At 41.0% G+C, this 24,136-nt stretch overlaps 1 protein-coding gene across 3 annotated transcripts; it reads left to right on the forward strand.

Moving 5' to 3' along the window:
* The first annotated feature begins 3,432 nt into the window (after positions 1 to 3,432).
* On the forward strand, positions 3,433 to 23,834 carry LOC117551509 (high affinity choline transporter 1-like). 3 transcript variants are annotated; one of them, XM_034224427.1, is made up of 9 exons: positions 3,433 to 3,721; positions 9,322 to 9,530; positions 10,208 to 10,321; positions 13,215 to 13,370; positions 17,465 to 17,613; positions 18,255 to 18,398; positions 18,673 to 18,826; positions 19,001 to 19,218; positions 20,922 to 23,834. In XM_034224427.1, exons 2-9 carry the CDS (start codon positions 9,347 to 9,349, stop codon positions 21,465 to 21,467), a joined length of 1,665 nt encoding a protein of 554 aa, XP_034080318.1. In that variant the 5' UTR covers positions 3,433 to 3,721; positions 9,322 to 9,346; the 3' UTR covers positions 21,468 to 23,834. The 3 variants fall into 3 exon arrangements, with proteins under 3 accessions (XP_034080318.1, XP_034080319.1, XP_034080320.1); XM_034224428.1 differs by lacking the exon at positions 3,433 to 3,721 and adding an exon at positions 6,314 to 8,911; XM_034224429.1 differs by lacking the exons at positions 3,433 to 3,721; positions 9,322 to 9,530; positions 10,208 to 10,321; positions 13,215 to 13,370 and adding an exon at positions 15,116 to 16,407.
* The last annotated feature ends 302 nt before the right edge of the window (positions 23,835 to 24,136 follow it).

Genomic DNA, 24,136 nt, shown 5'->3' on the forward strand with positions numbered 1-24,136 from the left:
CATATCGCATTAACATCATATCCCAACATGCATTGCGGCTAAAACATCCAATCAACGAGCTTTAAGCTGAGGATCTTGGGTAGTCTGTTCAGTGGGTTGTTTGTGGTGTGTATCGCTCAAAATGTCCCTTATAGGCCTACGTCTGTTTCCGGTGATTTTATTTACGGCTAAAAAGCATGCTAAAAAGCCCAAGATTATAGAATTAAATGAATAAATAAAAACAAGGATAATTGTGTGTTATTGTTGAGTAAATAACAGTGTGTTATTTAGAAAATAATAACAAATTAGAAGGAAAAAAAGATTTAAAAAACTATAAACATGCATGTTATATATATTGCACATGTAAACATATAATACATATGTTTACATGTGCAATATATCCATTATTACAGCTCCGTGGGATGGCAGTAAAGGCGATATGGGTCCGTTGTTATTGTGCATCCATGGGTTAAGATAAACGCATGTAGTGCTGAACACGTAACATGAACGTGCCGGGCGGCGCGGTCCCGTGGGTTGGATAATGCAGAGGGAAAATAACTCTCAGAATAACGTTATTAGCACATTTTTTAAACTTGAGGAACAAATGTTTTTAATAAGGGCTATACAAGTGTTCATACTGGGTAGTTTATTTAGTTTAAAAAAAATTATCCAACGATTTACAGACCACTCTTTCCCCATGTAAGTCAATGGGAATAAGTGCTTCCGGGCTCAGCAACCTAACGGAAGTGTAGTACCGCCGTTTGGCCGCCAGGAATATTTTCATCTGAGTCCGGCGCACTTCCTGGGGGCTTGGTGCGAGGCAGTGGAAATGCGCCATTAGTGCCTCTGCTCCTGCTCCTACTGTGTTGTGCCGCTGCTGTGTCTCTCAGTCTCTCCCAGTCTCAGTCTGTGTCCCGCTCAGTGGCGATTGGTCATTAGGGGCAGGTGCACAGCCCCACCTAGTGTCAGCAGAAAGTATTAAAATAATAATTACAAAAAAATGCTAAAGAAATACATCTTAAAATATATTTTACGATCATGTTTAATCTAGGGCTGTCAAGTTAAAGCGTTAATAACGCGTTAACGCAAAAAAAAAATCAACGCCACTAATTATTTTAACGCGATTAACGTATGTTTTGTCCTCGGCCACCCCGTAGTTTCAGAGCTCATCGAGTTTAAAATACCATCTACAAGCTGATGCTGACAGCCCCGCTCCTGCCGTCCGCTTGCAGCAGACCGCACTTCCATGCTCACCGGCAGGCCCTGACTGGCCATCGGGAGGACCGGGAGGGTGTGTGTATGTGTGGCGTGAGCGAGCGAGAGAGAGACCTTACGTGTATTGTTGTTGTTAGCATCTGGTGCTAGCTAGCTGCGCTAACGGATATAAGGAGCTGTTTCAATGAAAACAGAGGAGCGACATTTCGCCGACAACTGCGCCGAGCACTTGACTTTATGCAGGCAGCCAGACAGTGGGACATTGTACGAAAAGTCAGCACACTCGGCACGGATAGTGCGCGCAACATGATTGCAGCGTCCAGGCAGCTCCCGTTCGAGCATATGCCTTGAGGAGGGGACAATTGAGTATTGGGAAACCTCTACTGTCCTTATTGTGTGGGAAAAACTTTGGGATTTTGGCCTTTGTAGACCATTCATATGCACAAACATCTATATAATACACCACAGGAAAGGGAAACCCTCTTAAAAAGAATACTTTTACGTATTTATTGTAATGACTACAGAGGAGCTACAGTGTATCCTTTGGCTTGTCACTAAAGCAGGTGTACTGTGAGGAACAGTCTCAAATGAAGGCATGCAGGTATATCTCAATACAGCTGTAAGTCAGTAACACTTCTCCAGAGATGCATGGTTGGCGGCTGCTTGGAAGCAGTAACTGTCCCGCGAGAGGAAGCTTATGGTTTTGCATGCTTTCCAAAAGAAAACCCATGAAAGCAACATTACAGCTATTGCTACTAAGCTTGGCAATGTAAGCACCAAGAGCATCTTGCTGCGATCACATTTTTCAAATAAGCCAATAAAACATTTTAGCTATGTTTCCAGTGACAGTGACATTTAGCCAGGAATCGCATGATGCAGATTTCTTTCAATATTATTGCAGATCTGCTGTAAGCTAGAGCTAGAAGTAGCTAACCAAGTCATTTCAAATATACTGACAAAACACTTGAAACAGACTATTATTGGCCAATTTTATAATCCTCGAATGTCAACAAGTGTTTATAACTGTGTGCATCACTTTTTACTGTCCCCGTTTCCGTTGTGTTTTGTATTTGCAGTGTTTTCTTTATTTTCGTTTATGCAGCACATGTTTCGTGAAGTGTATGAATATTTTCTAAATGCAGCACATTCTTCATTTCTTCATGTGGTTTGGCACATTTTAGTTTTTGTCATCATTGTTTTTGAAAGTGCAGTGCGTTTCTCCAAATGGAAATGTATTGGGCCGTGTTTGCACATGTTTAAAAAATGACTCCTATAAGATTTGCATGGGCCACAGAAACGCACACACACACACACACAGTCATAGCGGGGAGTTCCTGTGCTCTTCTTGTTACAGGAAGAGGGAGCGTGGCAGCGTTGATCTCAAAGTTGATCTCTCTGTTGATTCAAGCGGAGGAAAGGAAAGCAGAGGAGGAAAAACTCTGAATTAAGATACTAAATGTTTGTAACTGAGGATGAGAGTGTTTGCCAGACAGGAGATGAGGGTGGTGGATGGTTTTTAAATGATCATTTAATTTGATTCACCATTATCCTTATAGTTGTTCTTAAATGAAGGCAAACTGCAAACACAGAGCACAACGCTTAGTTTTTGGGTGTACTTTTGTAAAACTCCACTTTACTGCAACTTTTGCTACTTTCTGTCTGTCTTCACATTTACGAAATGCTTCATATTACTAACTGCATGGGCAGAACAAGCACCTCTTTGTGGAAGTCATGGACAAGGAGGCACTTTTACACGCCCACATACCACAACCCACCACTCCCCCTCCCTGTCAAACGAGAGATGTTTTTCTATGTATTGTGGGTGTGTGAGGAACCTGTTGGCTGTGCATTCACTGTGAAACCCAGCAGGTAAGTGAGAGATAAACAGATGCACTTATCCCTTTCTGATAGACTTAAGAATGGGGAAATAGAAAAGGAGTTGCAAAAAAAAGAATTTGAAGACCTGAGGAAAAAATGAAAGATGCTTGAGTAAGATAAAGTCAAACAAAGAAAGGAGAGGAGGGGGGGTTGTTAATGGGCTGCTGGAGGTGCCAGAGCAGCCCTGCAGTTAAAGTCATCATCATGTGGAGGAGGGGGGGCCTCCCCGGCATTCTGAACACAGCTAATTGGCTGCAGACAGGAGCACTGATGCATCAACCAATCGGGTGCAAGGAGTGGCAGCGTCCCCCTTCCTGTCATTGGTGCTTGGCCCCTCCCACCCTGTGAGGTTTAAAAGCAGGGGAAGGCTGTGTGCTGTTTCTAGAATGTTCCACTTCCTCCTCTGAATCCTCTCCCTCTTTGCTGCCTTTTTTAAAAACAGCTTTGAAATAGACAACCTATTCCATTTTTGTGTTGCCCTTCATCTCTTGGCAAACTGTTTCACTCCCCAACACTGTGGATGAGTGTTGCATGACTCGATCTCCTGCTGGACTGACTTTATCACCTGGTCTGCTCTCTGTCCAGTGAGAATAGCATCTGTTCCCTCTTCACATCATCACACAGAACTGACTCTCACTGTTAACACTAGGTATGTATCCAGCCATGAATTGTTCACCTGTGCCTCCTGTGCTCAGGTCTTTCCTAGGGTGTCGTGTTGGAAACATTTTTGACTTTGTGTTAATGTTTTTGCAGGACAGAAGTGTCCTATGTGTGTGTGCTTATTGTTCAGCTAGGTCAAGTTCGGACACACTCAGTGAAGGTGCATGCCTGTCCTAGAAATAGCCCGTAGGGCACTACTGTTGTGCCACATAGACTCTTGAGGTTATCTTCTGTTGTATCTGTTTTCTGCATTCATTCCATCAATGGTTTTAAAACTGTAGTCTTCCACGGCAGTAAAGAGTAGCATGGACTGAGACAAGCTGACAAAACTATATATAATACATATATATATATGTATCAGACTGACTTGGAATAATCAACAGTAATTTATATAATGATTACATTTTGTTTTAAAATAAATGTGTGTTGAAATCTAGTGAAAAGTCTGTTTTTACTGAGACTTAAATTAAAGCATATTCCCGAGTGACTAGAAAGCAGTGACTGGGCATTTATTTTGAATGTCCTTGAGGATGCATAACCAGTTCTCAAATTTGTATTTTTCACCCAGTATTTCCTGGCAGTCCTCACTAGTAGAACAATATCTCTTCTCGACTTACTTCCTCACTGTCACCACGTGTTTCCTTCTGTCAGCCATTTAGTTGATCCAATCATCTGTCAGTCTTTATGAGGTCTGTCAGTTTTCTGTCATGATCTCTCATTAGTCCTCTCACTTACTTCCTCTCTTGGTGAAACACAAAATACTTGTGTGTGTAGCCTGCAAGGTCACATTTCACTGGTGCTTTATATTACCCAGAAGTCTTAAAGCCTTATAGCATGTGTGAAAGTGCATGTGCACACACACATACACACTCTAGGCTTTCGGTGAAAGTTACTGTTAACACTCAGTTCAGTGCTACCCGCTAATAGCAGATGATGGTGTCCGTAAACACTCTCCACATTGCCAAATTGCAGGGGGTTGAGAAGGAGAAGTGGGAGGCGACAAACACACAGTTGTCAGATTAGTTGGTCAGAGCGGAAAAGTACTGAGAGGCAGTGATATGAAGAGGTGTGAGTGTGGGGAGGCTTTCGTAGTGATATGGGTTGTAGCTGAGCCTGTCCCAAGATGCTCTTCTGCATCTGTATGAAAGAGAATAACACATGTAATATTTATATTATTTAGTGTGTATAGGAAACATACAGAAGTTCAAATGAAATGTCCAACTTATAAATGCACCATAAAGGCTTAGTACAATCTTAAGGGCTAATAAACGAGTGCAGGCAATTTAAAAAGTAAATGGGAATAATATTTCCCTATTTTTGGGGTACATATTATATGGCGTCTTCCTGATGGGGATTTGTGTGTTTGGTTTGCATCAAAATTACATTCAATTGCAAAAGAGTTATGGAAAGTTACCAGATGCTGAGTAAGCACATTGCAGACGTTACATTTTTGGGAAATTACTTTGTGCTGATGCCTTCAGTTGATAAGTTCTTGCATGACGACAGGGAGATGATAGCTTTCTCAAAAACCTTGATGCCTTGCCTGTGTGTCTGTACACAGAGATAGGCGTGTGCTTATCCAACTGATAATGTAGCCAGGAAGTGTGACACCAATTGACAGAGCCAGGACAATGAAGTGTGCTTCATGCACACTCCAATTTACCAAAAGTATACCTCAAGAAGTTTGGGGAATCATTTGGGTGACATTAGGTGCTGGGGGTGGTATGCTTGTTTTGTCCGTGTTGATCAACTAGTAACATGGAAGTCAATGGAGAAACTCTTCAGACTTGAACAATCTTCATGCGACTTCAACTGCTAACTGCTCCTTCTTCAACTGCTAACTGCTCCTTCATACTTTCACTCAGAAACCTCATTCCAACTTTAAAATGTTACACATCTTTCTGACATTATTCGTGTAACACAACTTTTAAATCTGATGCGTACTTTTAGAGATATTAAACATTGTTCAGACCTTGGTAAAGAGGCCTTCTTCAGATTTAGAGTGCGTGATGTCACAGCTAGAGTGGAGGACAGATTTAATTTTGCCTTCATATTTTCTTTTAAACCTGCCATAATTCCCAAACCCTACATTCCTGAGACATAATCTTTCATGAGAAATGTAGGAAAATATCTCGTAGCTTGAAAAATAAAAAAAATTAAGCAAAATAATTAAACAAAATGCCTCTTGAGGGCATGAAGTGATAAAAACGTTCAAAAAGTGCTCAAACTTCACATGTGTGCTAACAGTCCAGCCGTGAAGACATCTACGGGACAGTTTTGAGATTTCTTCAAATGCCGTTGTCATGGCAACACAATGCTCACCATGAAACACGGTTTTCTCATAACTTCAGTGAAAATGCTCCAAACGGCCCAAAACTTCACAGGTTTGTAACGATGCAGCCATCAACGCATCTAAGCGTATTATGGGATGTTATCAAATGCCGTTGGCATGGCGACAGATCATTCGCCATCAAGTTAGTTAAAAAGTTTGCAGTTCAAATATTCTGCTGCTTTTCCAAGCCTTTTTACTTTATTTTCTTCTCTCATCACACATTCAAGCCCCCAGTGTTCATGTATCATTTCAATCTAAATTCTTCACTTTCTTCTTACACATTACATTTCAGCATAGCAGTTTAGCGTCAGCTTTTCAGCATAAAGCATTCCCACTAGCAATTTTTTCAGGAATTGCATTCTCTAGTTCTAATTGTTTTCCCAATACTGTGAAATCTTAGAAAATTGCTATTGCTTCTCTTTTCCACATAAATATCACATTTGCAAACCAAATTAATAACAAAGACCTCTCAACCAAGTCTACATTGTTAATGCTCTGGTACAGACCATGATAGATAAACAATGTATTTGTGAATGTGAGAGCGAGATCCTTATGGAAACACTTTCATCACATTGAAAATAGAGGGCAAGGGAAGTGTGTTTACGTGAGTGTGGTGAGGGGGAAATATAATGGGGTGTTTTTTTAGACTTCGCAATAGGTCAATAGGCATGCATATGCATTTGGAAGGACTCCAGGTCTCCATGCGCTCTATGAAATATATTGAATACTGTTACAGAGTGAATCGGAGGCTCACCGAAATAGCCTGGACTTTGAAGTGCTGCCAAGCTGAGAATAACTGAGCAAACAGTTGAGCAGAAGGAGGAAGGCATTTACAAACTGTACTGTAAAGCTTCATAAATGATAAGATGTACCTTCAGCAAGAAATACAATGATTACTTATACTGTTAATGTTGAATGGTGACTCATACTAACAAACCGAGTGAACAGTCGTCCGTCTCGGTAATGCTACAGAGCCTTTTAGCTTGTCATTTTAATGATATTGAACATTAAATATATGGTTAAGTCTTGCTGTTCTCATTTATCTCTGTTCCAGCAACACCAGGAAGCTTTTTTTTAAAGGAGAAAAGCGATTATAAGCTAGCTGCTCAGCACCAGACATCAGAAAGACAAAGTTAGCAATTAGCTAGCAGACATAAGCTAGAGGTTAGCTAGAAAGCCTATCATCATTATTATTATTAGCAGACGCGTAACATTTTTGTATCGTAGGAATGTAAATGATAAAAGGCAAACTTGATATACAAGTTTTCTCAGAAGCAGCACTAGCAGAATTGGTGTGGACACCGCGCTCGTGCGACCCGCAGCTGTTCAGTGGGGTAGCTATCACGTGCTGGCTCGAGCGTCAGGCAGCAATATGTCCTGTGTCCTCCATTATTCAGAACACTTCGTTACTAAAAAGGGCAAATATCACAGGTGCAAATCATGACAAAATTCAAAGGACTTTCATGGGAATTTCTATTTGAACAGTTCCTTTGTTTTACAAGAGGACATACATATTCCAGCATTCCATAGTGAATTGTGCCAACCATGTGTTGCATAAGGCCCATACAAATGTTCCTGGAATCATTAGTTATTTTCTAGAAATGTAATTTGAGTTATGGCTCGGCCTACACAAAACAAACATTCCTGCCAGTGTCTTGAGTCTTGCTTGTTTGGATGTTCTCCCGGTCTAGCAAGCAGTCAACTAATTGGTTGAGCATTAGACTGTCCTTTTTTTGCTTTTTGTTTTTAAAGGGTTGCTTGTACTTGCATCACAGTGAGAATCAAATGTGTACTGCTTTTCTGCTGCTATAAAAGCAAATGTGATGTTTCATTGCATGAAAAACATTGTCCTGCAAAGTATATTGTATCTACAACTGTCAAATCAATGTGTGAGTGGAGTAAAAAGTTCAAAAAGTAAATTAAATATTGTGTCGAAAGTGTATGATTTTTCAAAATGAAGAGTGTAGTACTGTAACGCTCGTGAAGTATTAACTATAGCCTGCAGTACACTTTGTAGAACCAAAACAATAGAGTATCAGTGTTGTAACCGTAAAAATAAGGATTGAGCTCGAACTCTGCAGGGTATGCTATACAGAGTCTGAATGTGCACAAATCATAAAAAACTAAAAAACATGGAACATTTTAGGTTTTCAAGCGTTTATTGACTTTGGCTTCGAGCCACCCCTCACCCATTCCTTCCCAGCCCTCAGATAACACATACAGTACTACACACACACACACACACACACACACACACATTAATTTGCCTCCCACCCGTGTGTTCCTTTAACAAACATTTCCTTTTTTCCCCTCTCCCTTTCTCCCAAGTGTATACGCATTATTTTCTTCTCGGGTTGTATGACTCGAGCCAAAGCATTTTGTATAACAAATGTTTTTCACCACTTTGGGCAGGGGCCCAATATCTTTTCCTAGAAAATGATATGTTTTATTTGTTTCTGTTTATAATAAAGAAAACACGTTTTTCTAAGAAACTGCCTTATTGTGATATTTTATACAGAAAACTTGTCTCAAGTCCTTTACTTTTTCTGGACAGCATCAACACTTAACATGATCCATGTCAACGTAGAGATGTGGGTGCAAACCATAAGTTAGATAAGATAGACGCTTCTTTTGAAACGCAAAGGCATATCTCATATTCTCTTGAAGACCATCTGTCCAATGCACACTTACAGTAAATGCACAGACATAGACACACATATGTACACACTAACGCCACTCTGAGTTGTGTTCATTTACGATGTTTGGGTGGAAACTGGGGCCGCCCAACCACTGAGGACGGGGGACAACATCTGTCCGCCATCTTTGTCAGTGCTGCCAAGTATTATGGTGAGATCCCTTTCGCCTCTCCGACTCTATCCCTCACACCTTCTATTTTTCCCCTCCTACTCCACCCCACCCCTTTTCATCACCTCATCTCCACCCATTTGCAAAGCAAGCGGAGGTTATTTGCGATACTGCTGCCCCCCCTACCCCTCCCACTACAGCCTATTCTTTCTTCACTTTTTTTTTTTTAAGAAGACGTACATGTATATAGTTCCTTTTCCACCTCACTCACCCTCCGCTGTGCGTCGACCTGAATACGAGCTACTGTCTTTTATTCATTAGTGTTTATCATTTGTTTTTGCATTTTAAGCTGTATTTTTGTATTGACATAAACAAGCATAAGACAATCTTTTTTTGCATATTTAATGTTCTATCTATTAGCAACTAATCCTCATGTTTCTTCTTTCCCACAGGAAACGCGTACAGGAGTAGTTTACGATGACTCTCAATGTGCCGGGTCTGGTGGTGATGGCAGGATTCTACCTGCTGATCTTGGGAACAGGCATCTGGGCCTCCTTTCGCTCCAAGAAGCAGGAAAAGAAGTGCACAGGAAATGGCATGGAGATAACGCTACTGGCCGGGCGCAACATCAACTTGCTTGTTGGCATCTTCACTCTCACTGGTAAAGCAGTCCGGGTTTATTTCCCAGTTCCCGGTTTTCAGACGCAATTATGACATAAGATAGTAGAATTAATAAAGAGGACCTATTATGCTTTTATGGGTTTTCCCTTTCCTGTAATGTGTTCTATAGGTTTCTGTGCATGTCAATGGTTTACAAAGGCTAAAATCTCAAAGTTCCCTCCAGAGGGAGTCTACTCCCACACACTCCCTCCATTGGAGACCTTTTTTTTACTTTTGCAACACTACGTAACACTCGCACTCCTATTGCCTAGCACTCCGACATATTGTACAAGATAGGCTAAGGGGCAGGATATCTCTGAAAAGGTTGACCAATCACAACAGAGCTGGCCAGCTAACCAATCAGAGCAGACTGGGCTCTGGTTTCAGACAGAGGGTGAAAAGAGGTGCTGTAGCACAGGCAGTATGAGAAAAATAAAGACCTTTTTTGAACATTAAAGCATGGAGACATGTGACAGTAGAGGCACTAAATATAAATATGAACCTAAACATTTGAAAAATAGGGCCCCTTTAAAGTTTTGAGGAAAGAAGTGGATAACTGACATCTTGGGTGCTTTGTTTAGAAAAAGTGTTTGCGTGGTGTGTATTACAAAGTCAGTAGAAAGCACAAGCATGTGTGGCGTATATGTAATGTTTCCCTTTTAATGTGTGTGTTCACAGCTACATGGGTGGGTGGAGGCTTCATACTCGGTATAGCTGAGGCGGCATACAACCCCACACTAGGCGCAGTGTGGGCTCTGATGCCTGTGCCTTATGTCCTGACCTTCTTCTTAGGTGAGTTGCACCACTGACCATCAAAGTTTATAACTACCATCTTCGTCTTCCCTGCTATTTTATTTTGAGTCCGTCAGCTGATTGCAATCTGGGCCAAAGTAATTGGATACAACTGTGCTGATGACATTTATATAATGGTGCATCATATTGCAAATTAAATATTTAAATGGAACTTTATACAATCTAGCATTAATAGATAGTACACAAGGAGTGAATTGGCTTCCATGCAGGGTTTGAAATGAAGCACTTGTAACTTGCCACAGGCTGGTAACTATCACACACTAGGAAGCCCCACGTGAATATAGATTTACCTCTTTTACCAGTATAATCCTTTTAGGGTATATTATATTACATTTGAGTAGTCAGTAATCCAATTTGGAAGAAAAAAGATTGTCCTTGTCAACATTTAACTTTCAATGCATCTCTTGTTTTAGACTTATAAAAGTCATGTGGGGTAATGACACCTGGATACTAACCAAGCGACAATGTCATTTTCTCGGTTTCTATTTTAATACCAAGCACAAGCATGTGAAGGTTAATATTTCCATCATTATTGATCAATTCAGGAAATCTCTAAAATGAAGTTTCCTGAAGTTTGTACACACATTTAGTAAAATACAATACTAAAATCAACTTGTGTCTTAAGCTGAGGCGTTGTTGACATAACGTTGACATATGGTAACTCCCATCTGATATGCACAAATAAAAGTGTCGCTCAAAGTAAAAATAGGAGCATGAGAAAATCTGTTCAGCATTGTAACTTGAGGCAACAGGTGCAAAGGGAGAGTTCACCCAGAGATATAAGCCCCGTTCCCAAATAGTTCCAGGAAAATTATGGGATAATCATTCAGGCACCGCTAGTGATTTTCATTCAGGCACTACATTCAGAAACATTTCCATCTCACACCATAGCACACATACCATGGCAACAGAAAAGACAGCCAATCGGATAGTAATGCAACACTACTAGATGCCAACTGTCATAAAAGTCAGCACCAAAAGAAGAAGATGATGCCACTCCGGATGTACGTGTATGTTGGTTTGCAGATGCCCTTGGGCCATCAAGACTTTTCCCCATTAGGCGCGTTCACACCGCAGTACTTTTCCCACTTTAGTTCCGATATAGTTCCGAAATGTTGCGTTCACACCAAAAAGAGCCGGAACTAAAATTAGTTCATGAGAACCTTTTCACCCCCTTTTCCGTCCCTGCTAGAGAGCAGGGACTTTCGTGGGAGGAAAAGGTTCCTATGTCTGATTGGCTGGGCGGATTGCAAACCACGCCCCGTAAAACTCCCAAAACGTTTTGTGAAGCCGCCATTTTATTATCCTCGCATTAGCATTATTAGCATTAGCCCAGCGCAGAAACGCAGAGAGACTAACTTATGGCAACACAAAATAAAACATGGGAGCGGTGGAGATGAGGAGGTGTCGGCGTTCTGGCGATTTACTCGGAAGGCTTCAGTAGAATCTGCTGGGAGTCCCAGCAGCTTCTACTGAAGCCAGTCCCCAACTCCGGGGACTTCCGGCCCGGGACTTTGGGCAGCAGAATACGCCGTGAAGTGGTTTGCGGCCTGCCAGTAAACCCAAAGCAGAAGAAGAAGAAGTGACGTCAGCGGCTTCATTTGCCTAATCCTCCCCCAGGGACTTATTCCGGTGTGAACGCGATCTGTACTTAGTTCATGAGAACTAAAGAGTTCTCATGAACTAAGTTCTCATGAACCTTTGTGGGAAAAGTACTGCGGTGTGAATGCTATGGAAATACTTGGAAAACAGACATCTAATCAAATAAATAAACTCCCCAGTTAAAACATTTGCCATTATTTAAAATATTAAGTCCCAAAGTTGTAAAATGCTTTAATAGCCGAATCCAGAATTAGTTTCCCCCTTCCAATCATTTGACTGATCAGACACCAGAGTAAGGTAGCCTCTGGGAGGTGGGGTTTAAGGAAAATGCTAGTCTACAACCTCGATGAGCCACATGCGTATACAGTTGTTTGAATACATCAATGGGCGGATGAGGTCTCTTGTTTTTGTCAGAAACATGGCCGAAAGCTGTTTTTGTCTATCGGCAATGTTCCTGTCATATATACATTTACTATTAAAGAAATGCTAAACCTTAAACAAGTCGCCGAGTAAAATGTCTGCAGAGTCTTGTGATTGGGTCACTCGTTCCAAGTGAAAGCATTCCAATTATATTAAGGGTTAATAGTTATGCATGATTAAGGCGCAGCTGCTTTGAGTGACAGGTGGCTGCCTAACAAGACACTAGTCAACAGTTGTCTGCTCTGAATCATCACCCGTTTTTTGGATTGGTCAGAAGTTTGTCTGAGTTGTCACTGTCAAGATGGCGACAGCCAGAGCCACCCAAATTGAGCTCAGAACAGCTCTTCATGACGTCACGGAGACTAGCTCCGTATTTTGTACATTCTTTATTTACTACACAGTAATACCGACAAGGTCTTGGGGTGGGAAATTTGCGGTACATCATTCTGGCCTTCTTTCACACATGACCTTAAGCTGGAAATGTTCTTAAACATTTCAGGGATTGACTGCATGTGCGAAAGGACCTTAATATCGTCCAGTCCTGAATTCATAGAGCTGAAAAACTTTCGGTAAACATTTGCAACAGGTGAAATCATCAGCCCTCTGTGAGAGTAACAAGAAATGGAAACTCCAAAGTCCCCGATCAGGAAAGCATTCCACAATGTTGGCCAAGTGGATCCATGAGATCAGCTGTAGGTCTTCATTGTGTTATCTGGAAGGAACAGTTGTTTTCTTATTGTACACAACCATTCACCCTCTTCCTTTGTCATTCAATTAGGTTTTGAAACAATAGACATGTTTGGCTTCATCTTTTCATTAATCTATCGTAATTCCTTCCCTCCTTCTCCAGGTGGGTTTTTCTTTGCCAGGCCAATGAGGGAGAACAGATATCTGACAATGATGGACCCTTTCCAGCAGAAGTATGGGAACTTTATGAGCAGTTTGCTGATCCTTCCCGCTCTAGTGGCCGATGTTCTATGGGTGGCGCGCACACTCGTCAGCCTGGGTAAGTTACCTCAAACAGTACAAATGTGTGACACTATAATGTGTGCACACAAATACTTACACCCACACTTATGTAGGCACCCACAGATCTGGGTACACCATGTCCACAAACATAGTAGAAAAAACAGTCAGTTGCTTATGGCTGGTGCTGTTTGGCCCTGAGCTGTAGATAACTGCAGGTGAAAACCAAAAACTAAGCCCTTACAACCTCATAAAATCATCACCACAAACTACAGCTTTGTAAATAAATGCCATTGACAGTCCAAACTGTTTTATTACCCAGCTAATATAATGGAGGACATTTTATTGCCAGGTTGCTCAGTTATTTGGCCCCCACATATTCAGCTGCTCTAGTTTAAGACATGACAAGTTACATAAGAGGTATTTATGAAGTTTAACCAACACTACATAAAAGACATATTTGTGAAGATTACTAATCGTACGGTTAACTCTTTGACGCAAACATTTTATACGCAGATGCTGTTTGCTTTAATTAATTAAAGATGCAGTAGTTGACCATATCATTGATATTACAATGAGGGTACTTCACAAAAAATAATAACTAACTGCTTAATTGGTGTATTTATTATTATCATTATTCATATTTTATTTTTTGATTATTATATTGCATTTTTCCTATTACTTTTTGAAAATGGCAATACTTTTTTTAATAAGTGATAATTGCAGTGTGTGTGTGTGTGTGTGTGTGTGTGTGTGTGTGTGTGTGTGTGTGTGTGTGTGCGCGTGTGTGTGTGCACCTATTGTGTATGTATGTGCGGTTTTATAGTAGATACACATTTACATGTGCTCTGCAGTGTGTGTGTGTGTGTGTTGGTGTGTATGTGTGCGTGTTGGTGTGTGCTTGTGTGTGTGTTGGTGCGTGTGTGCGTGTTGTGTGTGCGTGTTGGTGTGTGTGCGCGTGTTGGTGTGTGCGTGTTGGTGTGTGCGTGTTGGTGTGCAGGAGTGCAGATAATGTTTTCTTATGTGTGTTTTTAATGCTGTGTTCTTTTCCAGCGTTATTTGAAAAAGGGGTTAAACATCGAGCAGCTTGTTGATTGTGAGAGGTGATCAATCATTCAAACCAGATTATTGTGTCATGAGACTTTTTTTTCCAATTGTGTGTGCAAGGGCTCTGTGTGATTGATAGAGGGCAAATGTTCCATGCGCAATCATGTCATTTATTTGTGTTTGCTTCAAAAGACATCAGTGAAATCCATTGACAGTGTTTGAGTCACCAAGGTAGCACTGCACGCTGTGCTGACGCTCCTCAAAAGGTCTGGTAGGGAGGCAGGAATGTTCCAGGCACCACTCTGTCCAAACCTATAAAACCAATATAGAGTGGGGGACCCCTCACTCCTCAGTAAAACCTCCTGTCGTTGTCTTCGGGACATTAATCAAACACACACACACACTCACATAAACACTTGACACTTGAGTGCGCTGAGCATTTTACCCACAGGAGTTTTGTGTGTGTGTGTGTTGTGTGTGTGTGTGTGTGTGTGTGTGTGTGTGTGTGTGTGTGTGTGTGTGTGTGTGTGTGTGTGTGTGTGTGTGGTGTGTGTGTGTGTGTGTGTGTGTGTGTGTGTGTGTGTGTGTGTGTGTGTGTGTGTGTGTGTGTGTGTGTGTGTGTGTGTGTGTGTGTGTGTGTGTGTGTGTGTGTGTGTGTGTGTGTGTGTGTGTGTGTGTGTGTGTGTGTGTGTGTGTGTGTGTGTGTGTGTGTGGATGTGTGGTGGTGTGTGGTGTGTGTGTGTTGTGTGTGTGATGTGTGTGTGTGTGTGTGTAGTGTGTGTGTGTGTGGTGTGTGTGTGTGTGTGTGTGTGTGTGTGTCATGAGCAAGCGTGTATGTGTGGTGGATCAGTTCCAGAGAAGATTCATCTTTTAAAACACACTTCCCATGTGCTGTCAGTTAGCTGTGCATTATCCACAAAACACAGGCAGGGTATAGTTAATGCCGGGAAGCAATCGGGGAAAGGACAGTAAGTAAGGTGTGTGTTTGTGCTGGTTGAGCACACACATGCATGAGTTTTAAAAATGGGACATGGGTCTAAAAACAACACGAGGGGGTATTAAGGCAACTCTTTCCCCCCTGTCTAACTCTGGTGCGGCTCATTAAGTCCCTAAGGCCCCTAAATCTCATTCCACCTTTCTTCTTCCTAAATGTGGCACTGGGTGGGGGGGACAGGTCAGCACAGAACCGATGACAGATGTTGAATATTGGTGTTTATCCAGGGATAACCAGATCGGGGTTACATTTTGTTGAGATGGATTTCAGTTCACACGTGGCATCAGAATGCATTTGGACTGACTGCTTGTGGTTAAGAGTATAAAAACAAATCAGTTACACAGAAAAGCTATACAGAAAATGTCTAATGAGAAGATCAAAATTAAAGCCGTTAATAAACTTAAAAGCAAAGAAAAAAATACTGTAACTTCCATTTGATGTTCTGAAGTCGGAAACTGTTTACAAATTCTATTTCTGTTTCCCAAAGAGAGTAAAGACTGAAAATACTCACATTAAAAACAAAAAAGTACTCAAACTAATAGTTGATGATTAATTAAAGTACTAATAAATACATAGATTTATCTTTGTGTCTTTAGTTGTCATGTATACATTTGCGTCACCACCTATATTTAGGTCTTACACAACAAAATGCATTTTTGTGCCAAGTGTGAACAGCTGGTTAATAACTTAAGTATTCTATCTTGTTTTAATGCCAGTTAAGTGACAAGTTAGTCTGTTTGTACAGTAAATACACAGTCATTATTTAAGATAATATGATAAAGCAGCTGCAGAAAAAAAAAAAGTTTCCAGGATAAGAGATCAGATTTGAAAAACTTCAAGCACATGTGGTTAAAGGGTAAAAGGGTGACAGTAAAGCTGGTGCAAAGACGGGGTGGTTTAGAGGGTTGGGGGCTCAGCAGGGTGGTGAGTAGCCATCGATGGTGCCGGTCTGACACTTCTCTGTTTAAGGGCATTGTTGTGGTGTGGCTGCAGGCTGCGGCTGGGGGGACCCTGGCAATGAGGAGAGACGGTGAAGGTAGTCACGTTTTGCTTGCCTTGTTTGAGTAACAAGATGTCTTTTTATTTATTTTGTACTTTCTGTTTACAATCACTTATATATTTTTTTACACATTTGTTTCAATACTTGAAGACAATTCTCTTCACCTTCTGCTTGATTAATTAAGAATTATCAGTATTAGGGTGATAATTCATCCAAGAGGGTGAAAAGGGCATATTTTGGAGTCACAATCAATAGGCTGATTCTGCTATGTGTTTCTGTACAGTTTGTTATAATTTTATCATTATCACTTTTATGTTGACTTGTTGCTTAATCTTAGCCCATGTATGCTTCTTGAAGGTACAGCCCACCCCAAAATCAAAAATGTACATGTAGGGCTATTTATCAATCTAGTTTTGGTGCGAGTTGCCAAGTGTTCAAGAAATCGGCTTTAGAGATGTTTGTCTTTCCTCTAAACTAGATGGCACTTGGCTCTTAGTGCTCAACGTGTGATTTACTTTGGCAATTCTTTCTGGAGAGATACATTACTGTTGATTTTAACAAGTGCCATTTAGTTCCTTTTATATAGGCGAGAAAGCAGACATTTCTACAGCTGATACCTTCCATGCTTGGAAAGTCAAACTTATACATTCAAGATTGATCATTAACACTACAGGTTAAAGGTAACATGCATTTTTGATTGTGGGGTAAACTGCCCCTTTAAAAGTTTAAACCAAAGCGGCCCACACTGAAGTGTAACCTTATTCTCGACCTTATACCTAGAAACATAATGTTTTTCTTTTGTTGGATAAAGTTTAATGTTCACTTTTCTTTGGAAAATAATGCACTGAGATATATGAACTGTATAGACAATGCCATTGCCTAGCTTCTAAGTACATCTTTAGAGTAAGTACAAGTGGATGTATATGTTTGTGTCTGTGTGTGAGGGAAGATAGTTAAAAACAAAAGAGAGACTTAGCACCTTGATTCTACTATCAAAGCAAGGCATTTGCATGTATCTGTAGAAACCAACAACTGTACATTAGACAAGTTGCTGTCAGTCCTCTCAGCTTACCGCTCTGCTGTGTTACTTCAGGTGGAACAATGAGTGTGATCCTGGACCTGCCCTACTTATACTCCATCATCATCTCCTCAGTGGTGGCCATAGTCTACACACTGATGGGGGGGCTCTACTCTGTGGCCTACACAGATGTAATCCAGCTCATCCTCATCTTTGTCAGTCTGGTGAGTAACAGTAAAACAGCCTTTTTGAGCTGTCAAATCAAAGAGTTTCAGCTCCATTTTTGTATTAAATGAGCAACATCATTCATATCAGTTTAAACTGTTGAACTCAAGCAGGACATTTGCGTGACACAGTCTTCCAAAAGCAAATCAATGTTAGGATTCTCGTTCTGTCGTCACTCACATATTGTTTTGTTGACTAAGAAAACCAAACATCTGCTATTAACTGTGAGAAATGGAACACAGAGCCCTACTGTAACTCATAGTTGTGTATAGAGCGGAATATAAAAAGAAGAAGATATACTTCATTCATTGCCAAGGGGGAAATTACTTTTATCATTAACATTACACACACTGGTTGATATACATGAGCACACAGGACCACATGCAGGATTAGAGAGGGAGAGTAAAGGGGCAGCCAGTTCACCGGCGCCCAGAGCATTTGGGGGTTAGGTGCCTTGCTCAAGGGCACCTTTGCAGAGCCCAGGAGGTGAACTGGCACCTCTCCAGGTACAAGTCCACGCTCTGTATCTGGATAGCAGGTTGTCCATTTATATCTCCATTCGATTATTTCACATGATCTTCATCAGTTTGCCACATTGCTGATAATCTGACCAGATGTATCCTTGTGTTTGTGTATACAGTGGTTGTGTGTCCCTTTCCTGATGACAAACCCTCACTCTTTGGACATCTCACTGACAGCCTACAACCAGACCTTTCAGGCTCCCTGGGTTGGCACGGTGGAGCTTGATCAGGCCGGAAAGTGGTTTGACGACTTCATGCTGCTGGTGAGTGGAGTGGGGGAGGCTATTATACGAAAGCCAGAAAAATGATATGCCGTCTAGAACACAGTTTATGCAGTAGTTGTATTACTCTTGTTGTCACCACAGTTCAATTAAATTGACCCAAGCATGATGCCAGTTAAATGAATTGGGCTTAATCCATTAGATCAGCAAACAGCCAAGCATAACAGCAAAATCATGAGAGGATTGTTCCGTCTTACCCTGTCCTGCTGTACAAACTGACTCCTGTCATCATGTCTGAACTGTGTGTTTGTGCCAGGCTCTGGGTGGTCTTGCCTACCAGGCGTTCTACCAACGAATCCTGTCCGCCTCATCTTACACCCAGGCTCAAGTGACCTGCTTCGCCTCTTCAGGTTTCTGCCTGGTGCTTGGTATCCCTTCCATTCTGGTGGGGGCTGTGGCTGCATCTACAGGTTAACACCACTGGAAAATTATTATGTCAGCTTTCCTTAGCTTACAGTCTGCAATGATGTATTTCGCATTTCAAACAGAATTCATAATTTTCGTTAAATAATTTATACTGAATGATCAACTTTTCAAAGATTCCTTTGGTTTTAATCCAAATATTTATCTGTCATTCCACCCAGACTGGAACTCAACCGCCTATGGATTGCCCACCCCATATGAGCGCAACCAGGCAGGTTCCATCCTCCCCATCGCCCTGCAGTACCTCACACCCCCATACATCTCCATCATTGGCATTGGAGCAGTAGCTGCTGCCGTCATGTCTTCCATGGACTCAGCTCTTCTGTCCTCTGCATCATTGTTTTCCTCAAATATCTACAAGAACATCCTCAGAAAACAGGTGAGAATTGGAGAAAGATATCAACGGTGTGCATGTCCATAACGCAATATTGGACATGCAGTTGAGAAAAGTATTGTCTAAAGTTTGAAGGCTCTGTAACAAAATCAAAATTTGAGCTATAGTTGTATATCGTTTGCCAGAAGACAGCAGTCTTGGCAGGGTGTTGATAGGTTGAGTTTCGTCTTTTAGGCTCACTTCTCACCAATATTGCTGATGCGAGGTATATGGGCACAAATTCAGTTCTGGGTAGTTTTAACTACCTTCTGCATTTAACAATAACTTGGCAGGAGAATTTAGCCTTACTTAGTTTCCTTTTTATACTGTACTCTCTGTTTGGACAATCACAATGTTAAGAGCCAGTTTGAATAATACTTGTTCACCAGAGGCTGCAGAGAAGGTAGTTACTACTAGTCTGTGTTAGATAGACTCGTTAGCTTAAAGCAGGACTTTCTATCATTCTTTGATTGGTCCTTGCCTTTTTTTATGCGTTATAACAAATGTAGTCACTAAGATGTTTGTTTATTTGTTGCACACTTCCACAGCATGGTAATGACAGATTATTGTCTTAATGTTGTCTCAATTTAAACATTTTTCAGACATTTGCATTTCTACAGACATTTACAGTCCACAGACTGCATCACACTACTGTACACATCTGGAGGCAGCACAGAGAAGCAATTGACTTCCAATTCTGTAGATACTTGACATAGAATGTGGGCATTGCTGTACATACTGTACACTGTGACAACTCCTCCACATGTTTGCTCTCTTGCAACAATGATCTCATTATTACACCACCAAAGAATGTTCCATGTAATGGGGCCCTTCACTTTTGTAGTGCTGTAACTTCGAGGTACTTTGACTTTGTAAGGGGATCTGAAGACCAGATGATCATAGATCCCTAATGTAACAAGGTGGAATGTGAAACTCATAGGGGGTGTATTGAATATTTCAAATCTTTGAAGCTTCATTCATACTGTTGACATTCAATCATTCACTCTGTTCAGTGCTGGCATTTCTGCAAGTAAAAGTAGATTCCAGTGGAGGTTGCGTAACATTGTTTCCGACTTTCATGATCCAAACATTTCGTATAACTCCAGAGGGTTAAGTCCAAAAGTCAACTTTTATTTAAAAAAGGGAGATGCAATAATATACAAGATTCACATCTTTGTTTAATAGTCTAATCACATATTCCGCTTTAATCTACATTTGTTGCCAGGGCTGCCCCCTTTTAGCCCCACGCAAAGGTGTGTCATGAGGCCCCCCGGGTCTGTACACAAGTCGTCACTCATCGTTGAACGCTCATGAACTGTTAGTGCCGGAGCCTCCCTCAGGAAACTGCGGAGTGCCGCATTTGCGCATTAGATGATTTCCCCCGCATTTCCACATAAGATGAGGCCCCCTACGCAACATGAGGCCCCCTACGCAACATGAGGCCCCCTACGCAACATGAGGCCCCACGCAGTCTGCGTTATCTGCCTGTAGGGAGGGGCAGCCCTGTTTGTTGCATTTAGCCTTTCAAATACTTCAATCAAAAAACTTTTAGCTTTGTGCACACAAATCAACAAAACATCTTTTAAGGATGATGGATGACATATTTTCTAGGTTTCATTTCATAACAACAGTAGCAGTTACAAAGACAAAAAAGACACAACCCCTCAAAACTTTCATTGTGTTTCTTGTTGTTCTCTCCACCCCTCCAGGCGTCGGACCGTGAGATGCAGTGGGTGATCCGTATCTCGGTGGTGGTGGTGGGTCTGGCCGGCACTGGCCTCACCTTTCTGGACAGCAGCGTCCTGGTCTTCTGGCTGGTGGGCGTAGATATGTCCTACACCATCATGTTCCCACAGCTGGTCTGCGTCCTCTTCTTCAAGGTGTCGAATGCATATGGAGCCCTCATTGGCTTCATGATGGGAATCATCTTAAGGTTCATGAGTGGTGAGCCCCTCATTGGCCTCCCTCCTCTCATCGAGTTCCCCGGCTACCGACCGGACGCTGAAGGAAAGCCAACCCAGTACTTCCCCTTTCGCACCGCTATCATGATGTTGTCGCTATTTTCCATCCTGCTCTTCTCCTGGCTTGCAGCCATCATCATCAACAAAGGTCTGCTGCCCGAGAAATGGGATGTATTCAAGATCAATCGCAAGCGAAAACCATCAGCCGGAGCTGCTGAGGCCGAGAAGGCCAAGCAGGCTAAGGAAGGATTCTCTGAGGCAAAGCAGCTACTGGACAATACCACCAGTTTCTGAACTGGCTAACGAGAATGGAGAGAGGATGGACATAGGCTGAAGGCGGACATGTTTGTGAGCCTGCTAAACAGGAGTTCACAGAGGGGGAACAACAACAACGGCTAGACAATACGTACACATTGTGTGCAGTATAACAGTGAATATGCGATGACATTTACATTAGTAGAGGTTGATCTAAGCACCTTATTTCATCAGTTGCCTTATTGTCTTGTACAGAGAATACTGTAAAACTAGGCTCTGATTTGTTCAGTTCATCGCGCTGCGGCAAAACAAAATACAGAGTCAACCCAACAAATTATGATAGATTTAAATTCTTAAACAAAAGAACACAACAAGCCACCTGCCTCTGTATTTACTGAATTATCATGAATCAGTTTGACTCGAGTGTGACCGCCAGGGAACGCTGTACTGTACTGAAAAAGCCTCTTCCTCAGTTTGAAACTCTGTCCAATCCAAAGAAAGTGAGTGCCCTCCGCACTGTTGCGGTGCATTTTCTTTTAGAAAGATGTATTATTATTTACCCATTTATGTGACTAAATATATCTACCTTTCTCTAGCTCGAGCTCGACTTAACAGCACCTTTAACAGCACCTTTACTTAGTTAGTATTATATTTTCTATATTTACCACCTAAAATGATACACACAAGTTTAGTTTATTTACACCCATTTTAGGCACATCTCTTTCGCAGCAGTTCATACTCCTAAAAAGTGCTTCTCAATATTTGTAAAAATGCATCTATTCAGGGAGAGGATAACCATATATTACATGATAAGATATATTTAAGCTTTTCGAGCAACTTTTACCTCCATCCCTCAAATGCTACTCCATAGACACTAGCAAGTTTAAGAATGTCGTTTTTTAACTGCCCAGGTATGGATTAAATAGAACCCCCCTGCCTGACCGCTGAACTGCCCCGCAGTGCAAATGCTGTCGACCTTGCCATGCAAGAAATAACAATAATTTTAAAAACAGCAACCAAACATATCGACGATATATATATATATATATATATATCTTATAACTATTTATATTAATAATAATACCGGTTTTGCCAGAAATATACCTCACTTTTCTCCTCCTGAAGTTTCTTCTCCGTCTTTTAGTACGTGTGGAGGGATGTGTCTTTTAGTTTGTCCATGACTTTGTAATCTATTGGGTTTTTTTTTTCTTTTAAAGCTGTAGTTTACAGTGGGATCATATTGTTTTTCTGAGGTGGTGAAAATATTTGCAGCTTATATCCTGAAAATGTACATTAATGTTTCCCAATAGTACAAATTGAACTGACTTTAAATGATTGAGTTTTGTTAAAGAGCAAATTGTTCAAAGACACTCGTGTTTATTAATGTATTGTTCTGTTTTACTGAGCATACATTGTGGCCTGCAGTCAGAGGGCCTGTTGCTCAACATATCACTGGAAGCTGCTTTCGATTGGCTGTCAGTGGCCTATACTAGTCGTCCTAAAAGGGGTGTATACTCTTGTCACTATGCAAATGCCTCATGGAGTGGTTATGTTGGCTCTAAGTATACAAAACGTGAACCTAATATTCTGACTTCTATCCTAAGCATACGGTATGAATACCATTTCCAAAAACTGATTGCACAGAACGAACTGTTCTAAAAAAAAAGGACGCGTTCAGACACGATGCATCCATGTTTTTCTGCGTGATTTTGATCTTATTAACTGTACAGTTTAATCATGATATGTATATTACACATTACATGTTGTATCAAAGTTGATTGCAAAAACGTGTTTTATTTTAAGTTAGCAACATTTAAAAAGAAAAAAATTCACTTTGACTTTGCAGAACATTACATGTCATTTTACCCTCATAATCTTCTAAATCAAAAGGAGGCAGATTTATTTGTTTTACCAGTGATTCTGAACAGTATTTTCCATGTCACAGAAGTAGCATATTACAAACGTCATAGCCATTTACAATGCACACACCTACCTAACCGTTTCTCCTGACATAATGTGGAAGAAAAAAAACAGCGGTTCTCAGCAAGCTTTAGTTGTAAGGAATGACAAAGCCTTATTAATGATGTGCATGTGCTGTCTATTGTCATCTGTGCATTTCATTACAATTTGTGGAGAAGTGTTTATTTCTGAACAGTTTTCTAATAATTAATATACAACTGAACAGTTTTATAATAAACCATGAATAGGTGGTGAGTTCTATATTGTATTTTCCCCTATTATGTATTTGGTTTTATACTATCATGCATGTTGACTTTCAATAACAGAGTTGTTTGTATATTGAACTTTGGTCATGTCTGTTTTACCATGTAGCGATTGATCCTACTTTGTAATCCATTATTGTAAATCCCCATGTGATGTTCTGTCAGAATAAAGGCTAAAACCAAACTACTGTTTCTTTGCTTTTTTAAATAGTCTTAGTGGCTTATGCAACATGTTGGAGCCTTCACATTAAGTGTTTTTGTAAATGCTGTTGTAAATATAAATTTGCCAAATGGTCAATACATGCCCAAAATTGCTTTACAAAAAAGCAATGCTTCAAGAGGCACATAGTATTCCTTAAATGTTTTCAGGTTAAGTTGCGGCCCTTGTGTTATGGCCTGCCCTCTTACTAGATTGAAGTGCTGTATTCATAACCGTCATATTATTTTACAAAACTTGGAACATTTAGTTTGCAGTTTAAGAACCAC

Source organism: Gymnodraco acuticeps, unplaced genomic scaffold, assembly GCF_902827175.1.
Source record: "Gymnodraco acuticeps unplaced genomic scaffold, fGymAcu1.1, whole genome shotgun sequence".
Lineage (NCBI taxonomy): Eukaryota > Metazoa > Chordata > Actinopteri > Perciformes > Bathydraconidae > Gymnodraco > Gymnodraco acuticeps.